Source organism: Halichoerus grypus, chromosome 6 (assembly GCF_964656455.1).
Source record: "Halichoerus grypus chromosome 6, mHalGry1.hap1.1, whole genome shotgun sequence".
In the NCBI taxonomy this organism is placed as follows: Eukaryota; Metazoa; Chordata; class Mammalia; order Carnivora; family Phocidae; genus Halichoerus; species Halichoerus grypus.
The window spans coordinates 154,466,707-154,491,456 of record NC_135717.1 but is presented as its reverse complement, the minus strand read 5'-3'; the positions used below and the strand labels follow the sequence as shown (position 1 = coordinate 154,491,456).

The 24,750-nt window shown below is 40.0% G+C and overlaps 1 protein-coding gene across 2 annotated transcripts in view; it reads left to right on the top strand.

Annotated features, from left to right (window-relative positions):
- The window catches only part of LTA4H (leukotriene A4 hydrolase), a 32,704-nt gene extending 10,011 nt beyond the window's left edge, over positions 1 to 22,693 (top strand). Inside the window, exons 5-19 of one of the 2 annotated variants that reach the window (XM_036085846.2) lie at positions 1,474 to 1,578; positions 2,564 to 2,616; positions 5,180 to 5,252; positions 5,521 to 5,661; positions 6,448 to 6,471; positions 6,930 to 7,000; positions 7,463 to 7,574; positions 8,339 to 8,483; positions 9,678 to 9,781; positions 10,202 to 10,272; positions 12,824 to 12,878; positions 18,706 to 18,801; positions 20,740 to 20,822; positions 21,432 to 21,536; positions 22,417 to 22,693. In XM_036085846.2, coding sequence (XP_035941739.1) covers positions 1,474 to 1,578; positions 2,564 to 2,616; positions 5,180 to 5,252; positions 5,521 to 5,661; positions 6,448 to 6,471; positions 6,930 to 7,000; positions 7,463 to 7,574; positions 8,339 to 8,483; positions 9,678 to 9,781; positions 10,202 to 10,272; positions 12,824 to 12,878; positions 18,706 to 18,801; positions 20,740 to 20,822; positions 21,432 to 21,536; positions 22,417 to 22,534 — 1,356 coding nt within the window. In that variant the 3' untranslated portion in view covers positions 22,535 to 22,693. The remainder of the gene's footprint in view (positions 1 to 1,473; positions 1,579 to 2,563; positions 2,617 to 5,179; positions 5,253 to 5,520; positions 5,662 to 6,447; positions 6,472 to 6,929; positions 7,001 to 7,462; positions 7,575 to 8,338; positions 8,484 to 9,677; positions 9,782 to 10,201; positions 10,273 to 12,823; positions 12,879 to 18,705; positions 18,802 to 20,739; positions 20,823 to 21,431; positions 21,537 to 22,416) is intronic. The other variant, XM_036085847.2, reaches the window with a different exon arrangement.
- Positions 22,694 to 24,750: the final 2,057 nt, after the last annotated feature.

Below are 24,750 nucleotides of genomic sequence, written 5' to 3'. Positions count from 1 at the left end.
TAGAAATGCCCTCTATAGCCACGTGAACCTCTATCTATCTAGGTCCCCTAACAGGCATAGATTACAGACTTATCTGACTACATGTCCACCTGATTCCTGTTGTAGGTACTGCTAATCCTTTTACGAAAAGGACTATAATAATAAATAAGTACTAACTAAGTAATACTAAAGACATACGTACCTATATATGTACATACTAGGTCCCAGGCCAGCCCTACTCAGACCAAGCAAATAGAATTGAGGACTAACCTGTCTTTATGGGGGCTTCTTGATTCTGAGATCATCCCACAACTGAACCACACCTAGTATGTATAGTGCTGTGGAAAACCATATACTTGGAGACGAAGAATCCCAGGTTTGGGACTCTTCTCTACCCCTTACTAACTGCATGACCTGGGGCAAGTCTTATGACCTCAAAACCCTGAGTTGTCTCATCTGTATAACACATCGCCACCTAAATAAAGGGAAGAAGCAGAACTAAATTATTTCCCGAGTGCTTTTTAGCTCTAGATTTATGGTTGTTGTAGCACTGGTTTTGGAGGTTCTGATTCTGTGTCTGCCTCAGAAATAGCTTTAAATACTGGGCCAGGCAAGAAGAATATGAAAATCTAGAACTTCACGGGATGTATGTTTGCTAGATCATTAATATTGAAGGGATAGTCCTTGATTCTAGCATTCATTAGAAATAAAACTCAGAACCATGGAGCTTGGGTGCACATTCAAGTGACCATAAGGGGGCTCCCTGCTCAGCGGGGAGCCTGCTTCTCCCTCTCCCTCTGCCATTCCTTCCACTGTGCTCTCTCTCTCTCTCTCTTGCTTTCTCTCTCAAATAAATAAATGAAATCTTAAAAAAAAAAATTCTTTTTTAAATGACCATAAGGTTTGCCCCATCAGCATCTTTTCCATACAAATTCCCAGAGAAAATATTTCACAGTTTTGGGCAATAACTCTTAGTTTCTCACAATCATGACCCTTAAAAAGCTCTTTGATTTGTAACTCCAAGTGTATGGTTTAAATATAAAACTGTTCAAAACTGTATTCGCTGTCCTAAAGTGAGTATACCTTGTGAATCTGTTCTGAGGGTGTGGAGGAGGACAGGGGTGACTAGCCCTGCCAGGAAGGTTGCTGGGCTCTTCTTCCCTACTTATTCTTTGCAGCAGTCCTATGAGGAATTACTCTTGTTTGATGGGGAAACTGAGGCTTAGGGAGATTATTTTCCCAAGTCCATGCAGTTAGTAAGTAGCAGAGCTGGAATTCTAATCTAGTTTCTACCAAATGCTCTTAACATGGATGGATGAATGGATAGATAGATACCTCACATTCATTTTTAAAGAAGCCAGTTTTATATATCGCTAATTTTATTTATAAACCTGATATGTCTAAACTTACTGGGCTCATTGTCTATTACACATGCAGTTTAAGATACATAGACTCTTTTCTTTAGAACTGGAAATGACTTCTCTTCTTGATTAGGTATCTGTTCCTAAAGAATTGGTGGCACTTATGAGTGCCATTCGTGATGGAGAAGCACCTGACCCAGAAGACCCGAGCAGGAAAATGTATAAATTCAGCCAAAAAGTAAGATCTGAGGGCCTCCTTTTTTGTTCTAATTGCTGGTGAACTGTAAATAGCTTTTATCCATCCAGAGAGTAAAATTGCTTTTGAAATATTTCAGAATTTCAAAAGCAGCTTCTGTCTTTTGTGTTCTTCATTTCTTTTGTGCTTGTAAAATGTTGGGCTCTATTTACAGAGCTGGACTAAAGAAAGGGGTTGCTGGATAAGCAAAGTAGGGAGTGTGGCCTGATCCCATTCTCCCTCATCTCAGTTAGCAGCAGGTTTTCTGTTGTTTTAAGTTACACTTTTGTCCACCCTCCTACCACAGTGCAGGCCTGTGGTTATTTAGTGTTTACAAATGGAAGAGCTATATTAGACCCCCCCCAAAAAAAACCCAACTCTGTTACAGTCCTTAAGGTTAAAATTCCTATGTAGCTGGTAATTTGACTTGTATCTTTGACCTTTAATGAATTAAATGTGTTTATTCATGCTTTTTTTTTTTTTAATTGACCTTCTAAAGAGAACATGTAATTGAACCACAGTGGACAATTTTGCTCCCACCCCAGCATCTGTGATTCCAAGCTCCCGAACCTTCAGCATCTTCTTATTGCTGGATTATTTTATATGTCTTTCAAATATACCAGGAGTGTTTTTAAAAAAAGGAAGTAAAAAATTGTTTTACGTCAAGGAAAAAACCGAAAAGCCTAAGAAAAAAGCACAGTTCCTTACAGGTTAATTTTTGAGAAATGCTTGAAATGGACCCGGTAATATTATGTGCAGTCATGTCTTTCACATTTCAGACGCTGTCTTTCCTAGTAAAATAAAAGAGAAATAGATGTTTTGAAATGTTTTACATCACAATTTTGAACTATTTGACCCCCTAAAAATGAGACCGGTGAGATTTGAAAAGGAATTTACTTACTTTTAAATATGAATTATCTTACTCTGTAACATTTCTAAGTACTAATTTGAGCATGTGTGTGTGTTGTTGTTTTTTTTGCCCCTTTAGGTGCCCATCCCCTGCTACTTGATTGCTTTAGTTGTTGGAGCTTTAGAAAGCAGGTGAGCTTTTGAACAAATTTTGAGGTTTACAAAAAGATTAAACTTCAAGTATCTTGAACCTCTGGCAAGATTAACTAGTAGCTCATTTGTGCACGTCTCAAGATACCAAACTGACAGCTCTGGAAAAATTCAAATCTAATTATAAAATGTAAATAACAATGAATTTTAAATGAAAAAGTCTTTACCAGTCACCCTTCAGATTTTCTAGGTATTGCAGAATGAGCATACTCTCGCCTTTAGTTAGAGATCTGGATTCCAATATAAGTTTGAACTAGTCACTTCTCATAACTTCCATTTCCTCATCCTTGAAATTGTAATATCTCCCTTTTCCCTAGTTGAACAAGTGAGGTAAAATATGTTAAAGCACTTGGACACCTATAAATATTACAGAAATAAAAGATTTTATTGAAATTTTACTAATAGCTAGGGTGCCCTTCTTAATTTTTTATTAAGTCTTATTTCTTTTTTTTTTTTAAAGATTTTATTTCTTCATTTATTTGAGAGAGTGAGAGAGAGAGAGAGAGCACATGAGAGGGGGGAGGGTCAGAGGGAGAAGCAGACTGCCTGCGGAGCAGGGAGCCCAATGCGGGACTCGATCCCGGGACTCCAGGATCATGACCTGAGCCGAAGGCAGTCGCTCAACCAACTGAGCCACCCAGGTGCCCAATTAAGTCTTATTTCTAAACAGCTGAAAATTAAGAATATCTGTAGTCGTCACATTCTTTAAATTGCCAGAAATGTGGACAAGATCGAGCAGTCAGGTAAACTCAGATTCCAGGTCCAGCTCCAAGCAGTTACTATCCACATTCTTGGGCAGCTCACCTCTTGAGTTTCCTTTTCTTCACCTAAAGACTAGAAAGAACAGTATGTACTTCAAAGGATTTTTGTGAGGATTAACCGACCCAATATAGGTAAAGCTCCTGGCCTACAGGAAACACTCACTAAATGGTAATTCTAGTAACTGTCACAGCGCTGACCATTACAAGGGCTTATTGTATGCCGACCCCAGTGCATTATGGCATGGAACCCCCGCAACTCTGTGGAGTAGATGTGATTGTTTTTCCCATCTTACCAATAAAGAAACTGATGCTCGGTGAGTATTAATAACTGCCCCCGGGTCATGCAGCTAGGAAGCGTCAGGGCCAGGACCCAGATCTAGGCTGTCTGGCTTTGCAGCCCGTGGGGCCAAGACATGCTGGGTGGGATGCAACAGCCGTTAACCACCCAGGGCCTTCGATGTACCAGGAGTGTGAAATACACACTAGATTTCTAAACACCTAGTATGAAAAAAAGAACGTCAAATATTTCATCAATAATTTTTATGTTGATTACATCTTGAAATGATACTACTTTGGATATATTGGGTTAAACAAACTATATTGTTAAAATTGATTTCATCTGCTTCCATTTTGCTTTTTTCAGTTGTGACCACTAGGCAATTTAAAATTACATATGCAGCTCATACTTGTGGCTCTCATTAAATTTGTTGGATTAATGCGGGTTACCATTGCTACCCAGTGTGGTCTAGAGACCAATAGCTTTGGCATCACCTGGGAGTTGGTTAGAAATGCAAATTCTTGGGCCCTGTCCCAGAGCTACTAAATCAAAATTTGCATATGAACAAGCTCCCCAGATCATCTGTATGCACATTAAAGTTTGAGAAGCAACTGCTCTCTCTGGGGCAGGACACCCTGGTGAACTCTTGTCTGGGGTTTGGTGCACGTAAAATTTTTAGGATGAAATTTAGATGAAAAAAATATTTTTGTGTTCTAGTCCTGTGTAAGTGATACATAGTTCTATTTGTTTCTTCTTTTTTTAAAATTGTGGCTAAAAACCCCACAAAATTTACCATCTTAACCATTTTTACAGGTACAGCTCAGTAGTCAGTAGTGTTCAGTATATCCACATTGTTGTGAAACAGATTTTCAGAACTGTTCCATTTTGCAAAACTGAACCTCTGTACCCTTTAAACAACAACTCCCATTTCCACCTCCCCCCAGCCCCTGGTAACCACCATTCTCCTCTCTGTTTCTGAGTTTGAACACTTTAGAGACCTCCTAAGCGGAATCAGAGAGTATTTGTTCTTTTGTAACTGGCTTGGGTTACTCAGCATAATGTGCTCAAGGTTCAGCCATGTTCTAGCACGTGACAGGATTTCCTTCTTTTTCTATTTGTTTCTTCTTCTATGAGTGTTCAACCTTTAAGTGCATAACAAATAACCTCTTACTGAGCCATGACTGGGTTTCTATAGTTGTGAGATTGTGAGAGGAAACTAGATCCCCAAAGTTCTTACCAGAGCCAGTAAGCTAATCTTTGGGGGCACCTTATGTCTCTGTTTTCATTTGGCCCAGACGGGGCCTCCTTATAGAGCTGCCTATTTACTGGTGTGCATACAACAGGATTGTATCTCAGAGAAGCCATTAAACCTCCCGTCCTCCCCAAAAGCACATGGTAAATCATACTCCTACTGTCAGGACGTGTAGATAGTACTTTAGCTCTTTCCTAGAACCAAGTAAGTAATGTGTCTTGAACTTCATTTTTATTAAGCCTTTTAATTTTGCAGGCAAATTGGCCCAAGAACATTGGTTTGGTCTGAGAAAGAGCAGGTGGAAAAGTCTGCTTACGAATTTTCTGAGGTTGGTCATATAGTTGCCCTTTTTAATAATCCTGGTAGACAATAGATTTAAGACTTTAAGTATGAAATGCGATGGTGTTAAGTGATATGGTAAGAGAATCAAATATCTCTTATTCTGTGTGGATTTGCAGTTGCTACTATTTTTGCATCAATATAATTTAAAATGAGCATCCTTAACTCATAACCTTCGTAGAAAGCAACAGGTACTTTGAAGAAATTCATCATTGTAATGACTAAGACACGTAAATATATATGCACTCATTTTCCAGACTGAATCTATGCTTAAAATTGCGGAAGATCTGGGAGGACCGTATGTATGGGGGCAGTATGACCTATTAGTCCTGCCACCGTCCTTCCCTTACGGCGGCATGGAGAATCCTTGCCTCACGTTCGTAACCCCCACTCTGCTGGTAAGTGTGAGCATGTCTGCACGCACAGCTGAGTTCTCACACACACAGCTGGGTGTGAAGAGCCTTAGGCTCCTGATCATCTATTTGTTTTAAACAATATTTTCTCTTATTTATATACCTCTTCCTCCTGATGTTATTGCTTATTACGGTCATTTTCATCATCTCATTTTTTCAAAAGAAAATAAGTTGGCCATTAGGGAGACAAGACTATTATATTCAAGGTGTGTGGGGGCGTTGGGGGAGGGGAGGCAGCGTCATAGCAATATATGGACGAATTCTGTATGCAGACACAGAAACTAGACCATTTATACTTGGCATGTAGGGACAGGTCAAACAAAACAAACAAAAACTCACTTTAGCATGTATAGGGAAGGATTAGACCTACAGTATATAACTATAATTTATATGCCTTTGTATGCTACTTTAAATCACTACGGACTTTTCTTAAATATGCTGTGGGTAATTAGGAGAGAATAAGGTACATAAGGGAAATAAGAACAGATATAAAAAAGTGGAAGGAGAAATGTTTCCTGGAAGTTGGAGATAGGTATACTGGCCTTCCTGGTCATGGAAAAATTCCCAGATGAGGGAGAGAAAGAATCATGCTATTTTTTTAGTCCTGCCTTTTTTTGTTTTATTTTCTCAATACATACTCTGCTTTTGAACCCCTTTGAGTGCGACAGTAGAAATACAGCGTACTATTAATGCTGGAATACGTCCTGATGTAGGCAGTCTTTTAAATATAGTCTGTAATTTGAATACTAAGGTAATTTTCATCTTTTTTAGGCAGGAGACAAGTCACTCTCCAATGTAAGTTAAAATTTGTTATTGTGGTCTTACCCTCAAAAGAACTATTAAGTCAGCTGATTTTTTAAATATCCATTGTATTGTTATGTTGAAGATACACTTATAAAAGATAACTTAGGGGTTGTTATATTAACAGTTAGATTTAATAGATTTCATAACATTTTATGATCTGATCTCTTGAGATGTTTATGAAATATATTTTAATGGAAAGTTGTGTCCATTTAATATTTTCTAAATAATTTTTTGTTTCTAATTTTTTAAACCATACTTTTGTCTTTGGCTAAATGATGATTTGTTTGCTCAGCTAACTCCCTGAATATCTCAGCTGATGTTAAAAAAAAAATTGAACAATGTGGAACTGAAAGAACTAGAATGCTTACTTACAGAGTTATTTTAGAGTAAGGCGATCAATTCTACCACTAATCCCTTCCACTATTTACTACACATCATTTCCACTTTAGGTTATTGCACATGAAATATCTCATAGTTGGACAGGAAATCTAGTGACCAACAAAACTTGGGACCACTTTTGGTAAGATTTTTTTATTATTAATGTTTCTTTATTGGTTCTTCTTATTAATTTCTTTCCCTGCCTCCCGCCACTCTAAATTGTTTTGTGGCAGTATCTTGTTTTTCTTTGTCATCATCTCTTTGGTAGACAGTTTAAAAAAAAAATTCCACAACACTTGTCACACTGTCAGGTAGAGTAGGGGCATTCGGCTCGTGCTTGTTACTTAGTTCCTGGTAGGGTCACATTTTAATACACGGGCACGTAAAATGAGAACCATGGCTGGATTTTCCCCGCTGCCATCTGCTGGGCTGTGCTTCCCATTGTTCTGAATGGAATGCAGAGTAGCCAAATAGGCAATCTGCTTAGACTATAGTGTCCATGCTCTACAATTCTTTACTAAAGCCAAAAAGAAAATATCTTGATTAAATTGCTTGTTCCTTGCAGCTGTGCACTGTTTTTTATTTACAAAAAACCTTTCTTCAGGTTAAACGAAGGACATACTGTGTACTTGGAACGCCACATTTGTGGACGACTGTTTGGTGAAAAGTTCAGACATTTTCACGCACTGGGAGGATGGGGAGAACTACAGAATTCGGTAAGTGAGTCATGCTTTGAAAAGCATTTCTCCAAAGTTGAATAGGCATTCGAAAGTTTAGTTTGTAAACTAGCTTTCCTAAGTAGCAACAAGAAAGCCATACTTACAGGTGTGGAAAATCAAGCAGATACTGGTATAATATTCCATTTTTTTTTTTAAAGCTTTATTTATCTGAGAGAGAGAGTGTGTGGGGCGGCGGAGGGGAGGGGCAGAGGGAGAGAGAGAAACCCTGAGCAGACTCTGCGCTGGGCACAGAGCCCGACGTGGGGCTCGAATCGAGGACCCTGAGATCATGAGTTGAGCCGAAGCAAAAGAATTAGACACTTAATCCACTGAGCCACCCAGGGGCCCTGGTATAATACTTTATTGATACAGCGATTAGCCTGTGTAATGTCACGTTCATGATCAGTAGGACCTCATTGGGTCTTTGCAATTAATATAGTCAGTTACTTAGTTTGAATTTTTCAGTGCTCCCTCCTGAAGGCTGAATTTGCTGACCAGGCATTGAAACATTTTTCTAGTTTTTTTATAAGAATAAAGCCTACTGCTGAGCAGGAAATATCATGGAACATGACACAAGTAGCCATTCCATTAACAGACTTACAGAAATTTGTGCTAACATACCCTACAATTTCTAGTCTCTCAGTTTAAGTTCTAGATTCCCCTAAAGTTATCCCTTTGAGTGAAGTAATACTTCCTTATTAGTTTGCTTGCATGCTAATAACCAACATATTTGAACGTTCATCTGATTTTGTGTCTTGCAGGTAAAGACTTTTGGAGATACGCATCCTTACACCAAACTTGTGGTCGATCTGACGAATGTGGACCCCGACGTGGCATATTCTTCAGTGCCCTACGAGAAGGGCTTTGCTTTACTCTTTTACCTTGAACAACTTCTTGGGGGCCCAGGCAAGTAGTTGGCATTTTCTGATTTTTTTTTTTTTTGAGGGCAATGTGAAGAATAAGGAAGCATTTTTAACTGTTGTTTTTGCTCCATTTTATTCTTCCGGTTCATTCTGTGTGTAGCTGCTGAAGAAAATCTGTATCATCTTCTAACGTGACCTCTCTACTTCAAACCTTGAATATGCTGAATTCAAAATCGTGTTCCATAACTTTAAAAAAAACTCATCAGTATTTTAAAAATTAGGAAAATAGTATGTACTCAATGAAAAAAAATTCTGTAGTACAGAAGTTTCTAAGAGTAACAAGTGAGAGTCCTTCAGCCCCTTTCCATTCCCCAGGTAACCACTGTTAGCAGTTTGGTGTGCATGGTTCCAGATCTTTTTCTAAGTATAAGTGAACAAACAGACAAATATATTTTAATTACAGAAAATAGATCATTGGGGCACCTGGGTGGCTCAGTTGGTTAAGCGTCTGCCTTCAGCTCAGGTCATGATCCCAGGGTCCTGGGATTGAGTCCCGCATTGGGCTCCCTGCTAGGTAGGGAGCCTGCTTCTCCCTCTCCCCTGCTCATGCTCGCTCTCTCTCTCTCTCAAATAAGTAAAGTCTTAAAAAAAGAAAAGAAAATGGATCATTTTTACATATATAAAATTTGTTCTACCTTTGTTTTTTTTAAATTCAGCAATGTTCCACAGACATCCTTCCACGTCAGAACATACAAATCTACCTTATGCTCTTTAATGCCAGCAGAGTTGTCCATGATATAGATGGGCTGAACATATGCAGCCTTCCCCTTCTGATAGGTGTTGGATGTTCTCCTTTGTCTGTGGACTTTGAAGGCCCTCCCTCACCTGCACACATTCTGACTGTCCCATCTTGTTCTCCTCCTCTTGGTTACACTAAGGCAATTGCTTTTAGAATTTGTGTTGTGGATTCCTTCTCTGTTTCTTCATTGCGTTGTCCTCTTACTTGTAATTAGGATTTCTCTTCTCCCTTCCACCAAATTACATATATGCTTCAAGGCCCAGCTTAAGTCCTACCTCCTCTGATTTGAACATTCTTTCACCACTAAAGCCCTTATTGGTTTCCCTGTTCTCTGAAAGTTCTCTGTTCTCCATGGTCAAGAATACCATACCATGCACCAAAAAAAATATTAAGTAGTTACCTTTCCATTAATCAGTTTTTTTTTTCTTTTACTATTAGAGGTTTTCCTAGGATTCCTAAAGGCTTATGTTGAGAAGTTTTCCTACAAGAGCATAACCACTGATGACTGGAAGGATTTCCTGTATTCCCACTTTAAAGATAAGGTTGGCTTTTTAAAAGCTTTCTTATTTTTTATGCCCAATATACCTGTATTTAATGGCTATTTGTTAGGCTGATTTGAATTCCTTAATAGTAGTATTGGTTTAGAATTTAAGACTCAACCTTTCATGGTACTTTTTCCTATGTAAAATGCGATCTCAACAACATGTGACTATTTCAGAGAGATCTGCAATAGTAGGTTTCAGAAATGTATTTTTTTGTATGTATTTAATTTTCCTGCTTCATTTAACAGAGTGCTGGTTAATATAAATTTATTTTAGGAAAGAGACTTAGAAATTATCTTGACATGTCAGTATAGACAAAATTACAGATTTGAGGACCTAAAAGTCTGTTTTTCTATTTATTTTTCGCCCCCATTGGAGAAAGTTATTCCGTAGCAACCTCGGTGTTCTTCGTGTTCACAGGTTGATCTTCTCAATCAAGTTGACTGGACCACCTGGCTCTACTCTCCTGGAATGCCTCCTGTAAAACCCAAGTCAGTACTTCCCGCTAATGCTTCCCTTCTTACTCACTGAAATCCTTGAGCCCGTCAAAATACCTAACAGGGTTTGAGGACTTCCTTAAGCTCGTCCTAGTTAGAGAGTAGACATAGTAGGTGTTTGACCCTTAACCCTGAGGTCAAAAAAAAATTTTCCATGATATTACAAATATAAATTCAATTAACTGCAAATCATTATGGAATGCCTCCTTTCAGCTGAAGGATGGTGATACAGAGAAGATATTTTCCTTTCTGTCAAAACCTCTGCAATAAGAAATACAACTTTTATAAGTATTATGGTCATCATTACAGCAGTGTTCTAATTTGTCATCCCCATTTCCAGAGGAGGCACATTAGACTTAGCAAGGTAAAGGTCTCCTGCCGAAGTTTGCACAGTAAGTAAAGAGTTGAGATTCAAACCTTGGCAGGCTTTACCCCTCCGATGTACTGCCTTTTAAACTAAATACTCTCCTCGAATCAGAGACCTAAACTCTGGTCCCCACACGTTGTCATGTGAGGATGCTAACTACCGCATGTTCCAGCCAGGATCATGCTGTTCCCCCCACCGGCAGTACTCTTTACCCAGGTCATTCCAATCTCAGCTCAAGAACTGCTTCCTCATGGAAATATCCCTTGACCTCTCTGACCAAATCCGGTCCCCATTTAGGATTTCCTGGTGCTGTGTATGGCCTCTTCATTGCTGTTACCACAGTAGTAATTTTAATTTGTGTGATTATTAAAGTCTTTCTCCACGAAGACTCCAGTCTTCCACGACACTGAAGCCCCATGAGAGCAGGGCTCTGATCTGGTTTTGCTCACTTCTTTTCTTAGGACCTTGCCATAAATAAGGGCTGCTTCCCTTTCCTGGGCTAATCCTTACCTAGTTCTTTTCATGACAATGAGAAGGAAGTTTCAGGACACCCAGAAAGAGATCAGCAGAGGTTTTGTATTGTCCTATTGTTCCTTACAAAATCAGTGCTAAGGAATGTTCTAGTTGAAGGTGATTTACTGCCTGAGCAATGTACCACCTCTGATCCCATTTGGTCTCCGGGACAAACAAAAGGCTTTCTCTTCAGTCCACAGCCTGGCTACTTCACGAAGATTAACTGGCAGCTACTTCAAAGGAGGACGCTGCTTTAACTCCTTTATAATCTCCCCTAGAGCACAAACTGTCTTTCAGAGGTTCAGAGGTAACTTCTAATCAAAACTCATTTCATTTAGGCCCACAGGGGCAGGAACCCACTGTTCTCTAATAGAAACATTTCACAGCAAGCAAGCATCATTTATGGACAAAGAGGGATGTTTTGCAAGAATTTTTGCACCTTATACAGTTTCTTCCGTTGTTGTTGCAAAACAGAGGATTTATTTTCTAAGTTGAGAACACACAGATTTTAGTGCAGTTTGCTTGGCTTTAATGGTCAGAGTTTGTTATTTCCACCCTTTTCTGAAAAGAGAGGAACAAAATCATCACATGATTTCGGAGTCTCCCAAGGGTCTCCCGTGACACCATCATTTCCCTGGTGTCTAGGACCGTGCCTGCCACGTAGGCATTCGCAGATTTGTTGGATGGTTTACAAAGTTGGAAGATTAGATAGTTGGAACAACAGAATGTAAAATCCACAAAAGCAGGGACTTTGTGTTGTCATGAGCACCTAGAAATGTGCCTGCCACACAGCAGACCCTAAATGTGCCCACCTGAGTCCCAGCGCCTTCAGCGGATGCTACTGAAGCTTTTGACCATCTTTGCTGAGATGGTGAGGCATTCTCTCCGGAGGATAATCAGGTGTTTCATTAATTTGGTATCCACTTGGATTTCCAAGTTCTCAGATGACACCAGTATATTTAAGTCAGGTAGAAGATTTCCTATTTCCAGCACTCTGGAGTTCTTTATCTATCTATCTTTCTACCTTTCTTTCTTTCTCTCTTTTTCTTTCTTTCTTTCTTTCTTCCTTCTTTCTTTTTCTTTTTCTTTTTCTTTCTTTCCTTTCTTTCTTTCTCTTTCTCTTTTCTTTTCTTTCTTTCTTTCCAGATTTTTATTTGAGAGAGAGAGAGTGAGCGAGAGAGAGAGCATGAGTAGAGGTACGGGCAGAGGGAGAGGGAGAAGCAGATTCCCTACGGAGCAGGGAGCCCGATGTGGGACTGGATCCCAGGACTCTGGGATCATGACCTGAGCCTAAGGCAGACAAACGACTGAGCTACCCAGGTGCCCCCCGGGCTTTATTTAAAAAGAACGTTGAGGGGCGCCTGGGTGGCTCGGTCGGTTGACCGTCTGCCTTCGGCTCAGGTCATGAACTCAGGGTCCTGGGATCGAGCCCTGCATCGGGCTCCCTGCTCAGGGTGGAGTCTGCTTCTGCCCCTCCCTACTCTCATGCTGTCTCCCTCGGGCTCTCTTTTGCTCTTTCTCTCAAACGAATACATAAAGTCTTTAAAAAAAAAAAAAAAAAGAACTTTGAAAGTTAAGTATGTTCTGTAACTTCAACATTGCATTTATGGAAAAGCAGGTACATTTTTATGAAATTTAATCTCTAGTATTTTTTCATCTTTGCAGTTATGATATGACGCTGACAAATGCTTGCATTGCCTTAAGTCAACGGTGGATGACTGTGAGTACTAACGTGTGATTTTGACTCCTTTTTGAATTGTACAAACATGTCTCTACTCAGGAAGGAGGTGGCAGGGACGGGAGCGGGAGGGTACTTTACTCACAAACTCACGTATTTGGAAAGGTCATTCATAAGCCAAGTTTGTCCGAAGTGGTGGCATACCAGCCCTCAATGTGTAAAGTTAAGTTTGGCTGGGGGAGCAAATAGATATTGGTGGTGTTAGTTCTCATTTTCTTGCTTCTTTTCAAGTCTTAAAAAAGGTATGCAGAAATACTTGCGTTTTCTCTTGCTTCTTTTCCTCATCAGTCATTTGTAAGACGCTGCTTCAGATACAGCCCTTCCCCATCCCAGGTCAATCTCAAAGGGTGTTAGGTGAGCGCTGGTGCAGCTGTTAGGGAAGAACGGAGGCCCTTCTGCTCTGTCGGTCGGTGTTAGTTGTTGACATCTGTGGAACCTCCTAAAGAAGAGCTTCTTTGTGTCTATCCTGAAATATAACCCTTAGAGAAACCAGAATGCAGATGTGCCCTGGGGAATGCTTTCATGAAAAATAACAGAAAATGTAGGAATAATCCTTGTAGGGGAAGAAAAGTAATTTTCCCTCTACCCTCTGAGTTCTCAGCTGAGACCTCTGTAATAAAAGGCAGATTACCAGGAGAAAAACAAATGTATTAATGTGTCTATCTCATGCATACAGGGGAGAGGCCAGCGGAAAAATGAGTAACTCAGAGGTGGCCCAGAATTCAGGATTAAATACCATTTCAGTAGGGAAAGAGAAGGCCTTTTAGGGGAAAATAAAGGATTTTTAGGAAAGATAAATGGGCCCTTAGAAGAATAGATAGGAGGTATGATAGTGTGGGACAAAGTTCGTCTGGGTGTGATGTCAGGTTTTTTTTTTCCTTTCCTGTGATCAGAGTCAATCTTGCCTGACTGATGAAACTCCCAGGGGAGGGGATCTAGGACAATTGGGTTCCTTTTGGAAGATCTGTCTTTAGGCAGATGAGTGCAGTTCAGAGAAAACCTCTCCTTGCCTTTCCTGTTTTTCAAGAGCCTGCAGCTAAAATAATCAGTATACTAAAGAGGCATATTTGGGGTAGCCTATTTTGCTATCCTTCATCCTGTTATCTTCAACAAATTTAGATGTTGCCTTTTGACACTTGTTTCTAAAGTTTAGTGATAAATAACAGTAAGTGATGAGCAGCATGAAAAAGACACAGATGAAGTAACGAGAGGTCACCAGAAAGAACCAATACTTCCACCTGGGGGGGTGGGGGAGTGCATTGAGGTTGGCTGCAGCATGGAGGAGAGCTTTGTCTAGAAGAGGGCATTTCAGCTAGGACTGAGGATGGTTTGGGCATGGAGGAGGTAGAGGAAGACATTCTGGGTGGGAGGGACAGAGTTCAAACAGTTTTTTTTTTTAAAGCAGCAACAAAACATGGAGCCTAGATGGAGAGGTGAGTTCAATCTGGTTAGAGCTTAGAGCCTATTCTTCTGGTTCATCTCTCAACCCTCCTCCCCCCTTCTGACCTGGGGCCATCGCCACACTGACTTCCATTAAGTTCCATCAAGTTTCATGAAGATAGTGTTATTCCATTCCTTCATGCCTTCTACAGTCTGCCCGCTCTGCTTCCTCCCACCTTCGTTCTCTCCTCATCCCAGGCTAAGTAAGGCTTTTTCTTCCTTACCTCCCATAGAATCCTGTAAACAGCCCCATCACACCATTTCTGGCTTTTTTTGTGCTATCATTAAAGTACTCTTATCAGATTGGAACAAATAAGTCAGCCAGTTCAATTAACCAGTCAGCTAACTGAAAAAAATTGGTTAAAATTGGTTAAAGCAGGGTGTCATAAAAATTGATCATAAGGAAGACACTTTATTTTAATTGAAAACATAAATTACTCAAACTTTGACTATGGGGCCAAAGCTGTATGTCAAGTGCATAAACTAAATTCTTAATGAACCTATAACTTCTAATTTTAGTTTCTTTAAAGTGGAAATAGAATTTAAATACACTTGCAAAGCAATGTGTATCCCTTCTAGATTTTTCTGTTGTTATTCCCATCTTTTTACAAGCACCTTGTCTACAAATTCGGTAGCAACATTCTTTTGTACAGCAGTTTTTAAGTTAAAGTTGACTTAGATTTTTCAGAGCAATAAACTTAATATTTATAGAAATTTCTTTTTCTTGGCACTCTGCTTTGATCAGTTTGCCTATTATTCAACGAGATTTCCTGATTACAACTACAACTGACATCAACACATTTGGAGACAATTCTAGCTGATGTGGTTAACACATAAATCAACAGAGGGGAGGAGAAGAGCACAGGTACTCGGGGTGGCCCACCCACTCTGAGCATAGGGTGTGCCCTGGACATGAGTCCATTCATTTTACATAACGAGAGGGTGGAGAGTATCAGTTAATCTAATGAGTGGTTTTAGTGGAGCTCATTTTAAGGAAGCTTTTACTATATTTGTATTTTTTTACTGCACTGTTTGCATCTGTTTCTTTCACCAGGCCATAAGCCCCTTGAGAGCAGAAATTGTTTTTATTCACCTCTATATGCCCAGGGCCATCTACATTTATCCACTGTTGGATAAATACATGGATTAGTAGAGGGAAAACAAAGTTGGAAAGATAAATTAGTTCCCTATTACAGAGGCTCTTGATTGTCAAGCAAAGGACTGTAACCCGTAATCTGTAAACAGCAGTGGATCCCTGAAGGTTTTTGAATTGCAAACGAAATGACTAGAGCTGTTTATTGGGACCCTTAGTCAAGCTGTGTAATATATAGGCTCAGCTGAGATGAGAAAGTTAGAGTCAGTAAGAAGGCCAGCTAGCGGTTCGGATGAGATAGTAGCTCAGATCGGAAGGCTTGAGGGGTTTGAACTAGAACAGTGCAGGAGGAAATAAAAGAGTTTAAAGATTTTTGAGGTTTAATTTTAAATAGCTAGTTAAGACCTTGAAAACCGATCAAATGTGGAGAAGAAGAAAGAGGCATAGAAAGCTCCAGGTTTTGAGGGAACCCTCTGACAGCCAGAAGAAGAAAGAAAAACAAATCAGGAGTAAGTCACATCAGGAAAATGGAACCAGAAACCCCAGGGAAAAGACACCATCCTTTAAAATAAAATATAGACATCTTTCTGAAGATTCTCATAACATCATAACAAAGTTAGACTATTACTAACTCTTTAGATCTAGGTCAGGATCTTTTTGAGGGGGTAGAAAATATCTAGGCAGCTCCCCACCCCCAGGCTAGCTGTGCATGTCTGCACGTCTGCTGTCAGTACTTGGCCTGGACTGGGGGGCTTCCTGTGTTCAGTGTCGTAATGACAGGGACCAGAGGTCTTAAGTTATGGTTAGAAGAGGGGTTTCGTTATGTACACTAAATCATTCTGTCTATGCAGGGAGGGAAATCCGGTAATACCTCTTGCCACAGATCATGCTTCAGCTCTTCTACCCGTGTCTTGAATCGATGTTTTGTGTAGTTCACAGACATGTCATGGAGAAAAGCCTAAGAGAGATCAAAGGGAAACGGGATCTTTTAACAACAGTGTGATGTATTAGGACCTCTGTTTTCATTTGAAAAATGTAGTGCAGCCCACCCGGTAAAACTGCTTCTGCTCCTGATTTCTGCTTAGATACTCCTTTAGGCTCAGCAGCCAAGGCGGACGATTATAAATAGTTCAGTATTAACAGGAACGGGCAGTGTCGGGGACAGACTGAGGACTCGTGGTCTGTGGAACCACTAGTGATTACAGCAAGTCCTCTCGTTGCCTCATTTGATGGCTCAGTTGTTTTTCTTAAATATTAAATAAAAGCAGATGAAAAAAATGTACATCACCTGTTTGAAGGTGTAAAAATCAACTGTAAAACAAATGCCTATGTACCCACCGCTAACCTAAGAAATAAAACCTCACCAGTACCGTTGGAACACCCCTCCCCGCCTCATGCTCCTCACTACCCACCTTGCCTTCCCATCAGGGTAACCATCACCTTGACCTTTGGCTTATTGTTCCATTGCTTTTCATGTTTTTACCACTTATGATATATCCTTAATAGACAGTTTAAATCTGCGTGTTTCTGAGCAGAGAATGAGATCTGTAAGTTTTAATACTAAGGTATGGTTTCACAGTGAGATAGAAAGGGGAGGAAGGTGTAAAATAATGTTTCTTTACTAGGTTATATATTTATACATTAAATTTTCTGGAAGGATATACAAGGAACTATTAGTTACTGAGGAATAGGACTTGGAGACAGGGAGCAAAAAAAAGGAATTTTTCATTTGGCCCTATTTGATTTTTTTTAAACATTGCATATATTTCTTTTCAACTTAAGAGAAACCCTAGTTTATGTAGAAGCCAGGAGGGAGGTTCCTCAAAAAGTTAAAAATAGAAATACCCTATGATCCAGTAATCACACTGCTGGGTATTTACCCAAAAAATACAAAAACACTAATTCAGAGGGATACATGCACCCCTATGTTTATACCAGCATTATTTACAGTAGTCAAACTATGGAAGCAGCCCAAGTGTCCATCGATAGATGAATGGATAGGAATATCTCTAATGGTATATATCTATAATGGACTATTGTCAGCCATAAAAAAGAATGAAATCTTGTCATTTGAAAGGACATGGATGGAGCTAGAGAATAATGCTAAGTGAAATAAGTCAGTGAGAGAAAGACAAATACCATATGATTTCACTCATGTGGAATAGAAGAAACAAAACAAATGAGCAAAGGAAAAAAAGAGTGAGAGAGAGTGAGACAAATCAAGAAACAGATTCTTAACTATAGAGAACAAACTGATGGTTACAGGGGGGTGTTAAGGGGGATGGGTGAAACAGGTAATGGGGATTAAGGAGTGTACTTGTCACGATGAGCACCGGGTGTTGTATGGAAGTGTTGAATCATTATATTGTACACCTGAAACTAATATAACTGTATGTTAACCATACTGGAATTAAAATTAAAAAATAATTAAAAAAAAAAGAAACCCTAATTTGAAAGAATTTAAAGCTAGTTTTAAAGATTTAAAATACTTACTTTGATAAGCTTTATTTAATATTTCTTAATCATATCCTCAAAGATTTTTGGCAGTGAATCCTAAATAGAAAAGTACAGACAGACTTTTCTTTCTCTTAGATGATTTCCAAGATTAAGTAGGAAAAACAGAACGTGTGGGGATGGAGGGAAACATCAGTTTGTGGTCTTATCAGTTTCATTAGTGATATTTAAGAGAATATGCAATTTGATCCTTTACCCAAATTTTTAAATAGGCCTATTAATTAGTTGATATGCTTTTGTAATGTTTACTTTGAAAATCCGTATATCTTGAATGGTACAAAGGATGTCAAAAGTTTCTTCCACTTTTACTATTAATAGTCTAATTTTTCTTTTTTTTTTTTTAAGATATTATTTATTTATTTGACAGAGAGAGAGACAGTGAAAGAGGGAACACAAGCAGGGGGAGTGGGAGAGGGAGAAGCAGGCTTCCCGCAGACCAGGGAGCCTGATGCGGGGCTCGATCCCAGGACCCTGGGATCATGACCTGAGCCGAAGGCAGCCGCTTAACGACTGAGCCACCCAGGCGCCCCAATAGTCTAATTTTTCTTAAGCAATACAGATTTTAGGAGTCATGTCAGCTTTTAAGTTATAGTAACATCATCTCAAAACTATTAAAGTAGCTAAGGCTTAAATACATTTTTCACCATCTTATGCATTCTTGTATTTCTGTCTTTTTCTTAATCTTTACTTTTATGTCAGATAGACCAATAAATATTTTTAAATCGTACATGAATGGAAATAACCAGGTAACATTTATTTTAGGCCAAAGAAGATGATTTAAATTCATTTACCTCAGCAGACCTGAAGGATCTCTCTTCTCATCAGTTGAACGAATTTTTAGCACAGATGCTCCAGAGAGTAAGTACTAGCTCAAAACATGAGAAATTACAACGGGCATAACAAAAGCGCAGCATTTATGTCAAACCCAACTTGGAAAAAAAAAGTTAATGTGAAAACTAATGGAAAAAAATAACATAAAATTCATTCATTTGTTGAATGCTCATTATGTTTAGTGTTGTTGTGAATATGAAAATATGCAAGAAAGAAATATAGCACGTCCTCAAAAAGCTTATAATCAATCTAGTAGGAAAGGTCACACGTACAAAATTTGGTAATAAGAGGAGGCATATTTTAGGTATCATTTGAGAAAAGCTTAATCAGTGAAGAACAACTCCCTTCCAACTGGCAGTGTCAAGGAAAGGTTTGGTGGGAGTGGGCCTTGCTTTGCCCAGAGCAGTGTTAGCAGAGGTGGAAATTCAGGTCCCAAGCCTCAGTGTTGCAGAAGTTAATGAAGATAATTCTAGAACGGCTAGTGGCATCAGATGTGATGAATCTTGAATGCTAAGCTAAGAATTTTAGGTTCTGTTTTAGTAGCTAGGAAAGGAGCTAACATTTTTAACAGGAAAGTCATTTGAGGAAAGGGTGGGTTATCCTACAAGTCCACCAGTGGATCAACATGAGGAACGTGGGTGGAATTCATTGGGGGACTTTTGGAGGACATGCAGGGGAAGCTAGTAGGAAAGGAGGAAACAGACCAGATGAGCAGGGGTGAAGGATGAAAGCATGGGGTTTGTGACTGACTGGATTTTGCGGTTAACAGGAAGGAGTCCAAGCAGATTTTAAGGTTTCAAACCCAAGTAATTAAAAGAACATGTGAAATGGCAAGCAGAGGCTGCATTTTGAGAGGGAGGGAAGGACGGGTCTTTACTGTTACACTGAAAGGCGCTCTTGGGTCTGAGGACCTTGAGAGGGATAGAGAAGACTAGACAGAGTTTCCTATGGAATCAACACAAAAGGACGACTAGGATTTAAGGCAACAGGGGCTTTGCAAGAATCCATTTTTAGGGCATCAAGTCACCGAGGTTTCATAAATGTCTGCAGCACCTGACAGGATGTCTCCGGAATAGGCATGGCAAAAATTAGTGAAAGCTGGGGGTCTGGGAGGTGACCTTAACCGGTGGACCTACCAAGGCGGACTTGGAGGCTAGCCGAGACCAAAGGATTTGGGAAGGGTCTGGCGCTCGGAGCAGAGATGCTTCCCCGAGCGTGGGGTGAGTGTTGTAAGAGGAGTCGTTCTGGGAGAGAACAGTAGCCACCCGCCGGGCAGCACCTCAGCCTCCCTGCTTGTCCAGACTGAACTGCTCTTCTTTCCTCCCCAGACTTGCTCCCCCTTTTAGCATGGCTGAAGATGGGCACGGGAGGTCTGTGAACCCCCTGAAATTTCATACAGACGTTTGTGTTTATACAGTAAATCTCTCTTTTCCCTGAGGAAAGGGTCCATTTTACTCATCAGGTTTTCAAAGGGGTCTGTAATATAAAAGTTTAAAAACTGCTATTTTGTAGGGATAGAGATCATTTAAAAGGGATTTCAGAGGAAATAAGCGAAGATAAAGCTGAGGATAATCAGTGAGGAAACAATTAAGGGACTGTGGTTTAACATGGAGAATGGAATAAATTTAAGATCTATAAGGTATAAGGAAGAACTTGAAAGACTCTGGAAAGGGTTAGAAAGTTAGTGTTCATATATACCAAAAAGTCTGAGGAGAGTAATTCTCATTTAATTCTTTATGTACCTCACCAATTAAATTATCCCTTTGCTCCCAGTAGAACATCCTTATCCAGAATAAGTTTGCACAAAATTTATTGTAGTGTGCATTTGTTTCTTTTCTTTTTATCTGACATTTCTATATTATAAAATATTTAGGATTTTAATCTGGCTAAGAATTTCTCTCCAGCTCCTTTCTTCCAAGGAATCCTGTTGAAATGATACATCGTACTTCTTTATTTTGCTCTTAGGCACCTCTTCCATTGGGGCACATAAAGCGAATGCAAGAGGTGTACAACTTGAATGCCATTAACAATTCTGAAATACGATTCAGGTACATCATTTTAACTTGTCTCTGTGGAAGAAAGTAGAAACTAGTTTAAAAGGTGGAGAAAGGGAAAGCAGAGTCTGAGACATACAGGAGTTTTAAGAAATCCTTGTGAAATTTACTGCACTTGAGTAAATAATTATAGTGGTCTTTGAGGAATAGTTGCAGTACTGTAAGATGATAGTATTAATCTTTTTATTAGAATTTGTTCTAAGCTTCTCTTACCTTACCAAAAAAAAAAAAAAGAATTAGGAATCCCGTGGTAAATAGGCATTCTTCTGCAACTAGCCAAGTGGACTCTGATATGGGAATAGTTGGAAATCTCTAATTCTGTTATGTGGTTAATCTTTCTTAATTCTGATCTGTAGTGTGAGACATAATCTAAACCTTTTAAGACATATGGTCTTTTTCAAGAACAAACTCCTCTTCACTTCTCCAATTACTGAATTGTATATACAAGGACTTGAGATTCTCAGAATAAAGACACACAGTGGTGTACAGCATAACTATAATGGGATTATTCATCATTACAAAAGTAATCTTCAGATATGCCTGTATATCCTGCCCCGTCCTCCTCGTTTCCTACCCCATGCCCCCTAAAAATCCACTTTCCAGATGGTTACGGCTCTGCATTCAATCGAAATGGGAGGAAGCGATTCCTTTGGCTCTAAAAATGGCGACTGAGCAAGGACGAATGAAGTTTACACGGCCCCTATTCAAGTAAGAAGCAGCTCAGACTGTGCTTTGAATTTATATCAGGAGTTGGGGGGACGCCCCCATGGGGTGGCTCAGTGGGCTAAGCTTCTGACTCTTAATTTCGGCTCAGGTCATGATCTCAGGGTCGGTAGCTCGAGCCCCACAGCCGGCTGGGCCCTCAGCATGGAATCAGCTTAGGATTCTCTCCTTCTCCCTCTGCTCCTCCCCCCCTTAAAAAAAAAAAAGGAATGGGGAAGAACAATCTTAGATGTTTTTCCTGTTGCTAAAATACTTTGTAAAACACCATCTAAAAATAATATTTTTAAATTTGTTAAAGAGTGTAGGTATAATTTGGGAATAGGAATGAACACTTCTAAATATTTAAAATTTGAAGTAATTTCATTAGCTTTTTTAGAAACATCATATATGGATTACCTACTATGGGCCAAATCGGTTTAGACACTGGTGAGAAGGAAATAAATAGAAAACAATCTTATGTACCCAGAAAGATCTTTAAAAGCAAGTAGGAGATAACTGGGGAGTAGGCAGGGACACAAAAGAACCTGAAGTTATTGACAGGTAACAAGAAATGAGCCGGTAAAGGCACACCTTTTTGATTCAAATGCTGCAATGAGTTGGAAGGCTAAGTTGCTTGATGTATACTAAAGCAGTGCTTGGTAGAGGGGAAACAAGTTGTAGCTTGGCTGCAAGACAGAATTTAAGAATATCTTGGTGAAGTTATTTTGACTATGGATTTGGCAGGAATTCTGAAAACTATAGAACCATGACACAGATAGTCGTCATTAATCTTTTCATTTACTTCACAAGTATAATAAAATTATACTTGCCAAATAAAATATTACTTACCAAAATCAGTCATTATCCATCTTTGTTCCCTCACCAGGGACCTTGCTGCCTTTGACAAATCCCATCATGAAGCCGTGCAAACCTACCAGGGGCACAAAGCAAGTATGCACCCGGTGACTGCCATGCTGGTGGGGAAAGACTTAAAAGTGGATTAAGGACCTACCAAATGCTGATTTCAGACATTTCGCTTTTTTAAACGGAAGAAATATAAAAAAGTTCAGCTCATATTGTAACTAAAAATGTTGTTTTCGTTCTGGCTTTTTATTGTTTTGTCAGTGATTTTCATGAATAAAGCTGAGCTACCTTCCCCCCCCCCCCCCACCGGTGCCATGGTCTTTGTTAGGTGCATTTTAACAAAGTTTAACCTTTTAATTTATAAGTGTAAAATTTTTCATTAGTTACATATTTAGTTTTCCCAGCACAACCACAAGAGTGTCAGCATAGTATTTGCCTGGTATTTTAAGTTCTTTAATTTGAATCTGCCGCATGCCAAAAATTCAACATGATGAGAGCTCTGCTTTTTAAATAACATGAGCACTCAGGTGGATTTGCTCACCCAGCCACACAGTGGGCATAGTATAAACGCACTTTTCCAAAATGTATAAACTCTCCGGGAAGCACTCTGCTCCCCACCCCCAGATCCACCTGCTGCTCCACTGGACTTGTCCTGCCCTCCTGTCCATCAGGGTCAGATGACTGCCCCAAACCCCAGTACTTCCCATCAGTCCCTCAGATACTCTCCTGTCTAAGCTGATTCATCTCCTTAATGGTCACCAAACATCCTTCACCCATGTAGAGCATGCAGCACATAGGGGCAATAATACAATGATAATACCCATTATACACACATATAATACATACTGGAAGTAATAGAATGACTTGAACCAACTAAGAGAGTAACAAAGCATCCCATGAGTACACGGTAGTACCCCAGGGCGCCTCTGCACGCAGTCTGGGAACCACAGTCATATTAGTTAGGATTCTTTGATTGTAAGTGACAAAACCCAAATGATTAAAAGTCAGAAAAGGAAAGGGAGGATTATTTTAAGGATACAGGGTAGGGGGAGGTTGTAAGAACCTATGGACAGACGGGAGAGGACTGACACCTGGAACTGTCAAGGGAGCAATACTCTTTCTTGTCTCTCATTTCTGCTTCTCTCCAGCTTTGCTGTTGTTGTAAATAGTTCTTATCACATGGGAAGACTGTCTCAATTCCAGATTCCCAGAGGTGGGAGACTCTGACTCAGCTTGAGTCCACCCTGGCCAAATAAACTTTAGCAAGAGGAATGGTGTCTTAGAGTATAAATGTGGGTGAGGGTGTCATTAAATACACAAAAAGTGCTAGCATTAGCTAGAAGTCTTAAAATAGGCGCAAACACCCCAGAAGCGGGGCAGGTATCAAAGAAACAGAGATTCCTGTCCATCCCCGTAATCCCGAGCTGCTTGCTTGCTTACTGTCCTTAGCAGTTCTCTCCTGGACACATCTACACCGAAATGATTCTGTTTCTCAAGGCTCTGCTGTCACTTGTCTTCCAGGCAGGAAGACCACAGGTGAGAGTTCAGGTCACATCCCTGGTATATAATCAGGTTCTAAGTGATTAAACTTCAGCAAATCCACAGACTCAAATGATGCTTTTGAAGGCTTCCCCTGCCCCGTAAGCTCTCCCCGCGCTCTGGGCTAATGTCACATTCCAGTGATCACTGATGAGTGAGCCTGGAAGTGAACTGGGGCAAGGGCCCCCAGAAGGGTGGCGGTGAAGGATGCTATGATGCAGGTAGAGGGCAGTAGACACACACATCACAGGTTTGCCTGGGGCCAACTCAATGGAGTCCACATTTACACACTTCAGCTACTAAGCGTGTGATGGATGTCTTTGTGCCAGGCTGGGATATACATATAATTTCTGGGTGAACAAAGATAAGTAATTTCTATATATGGCTAAAGAAGAAATATGCTAAAGCAACCTGGGGAAGGGCTACTTAACCCAACCAAAGGGTTTAGGGAATGCTTACTGGGGAAGAGAAGGCCTACACTGAGGCTTACAAGATAAGAAATACCTAGCTAAGCAAAGGAAGTTGGAAGTGTGTTCCAGATGGATAAAGAGTAACAGAAGTAAAGGCATAGACTTATGGGATCTTTGGATCATCAATCTAGACAGTGAAAATAGCTGTCTCTGCTCCGCAATGCCTAGGGCATGAACTTGAAATCTTCAAACTCACGTCGCTGGGAGGTGGTATCATCTGGAGGCTTCTTCCCTCACATGTCTGATGTCTGTCTTGAGATTATGCAAAAGCTGGGCTCCGCGGAGACTGGCAACTGGAGTGCCCAGGTAATTTGGGTTTTCTCACAGCACAGTGGATACTTGGACTT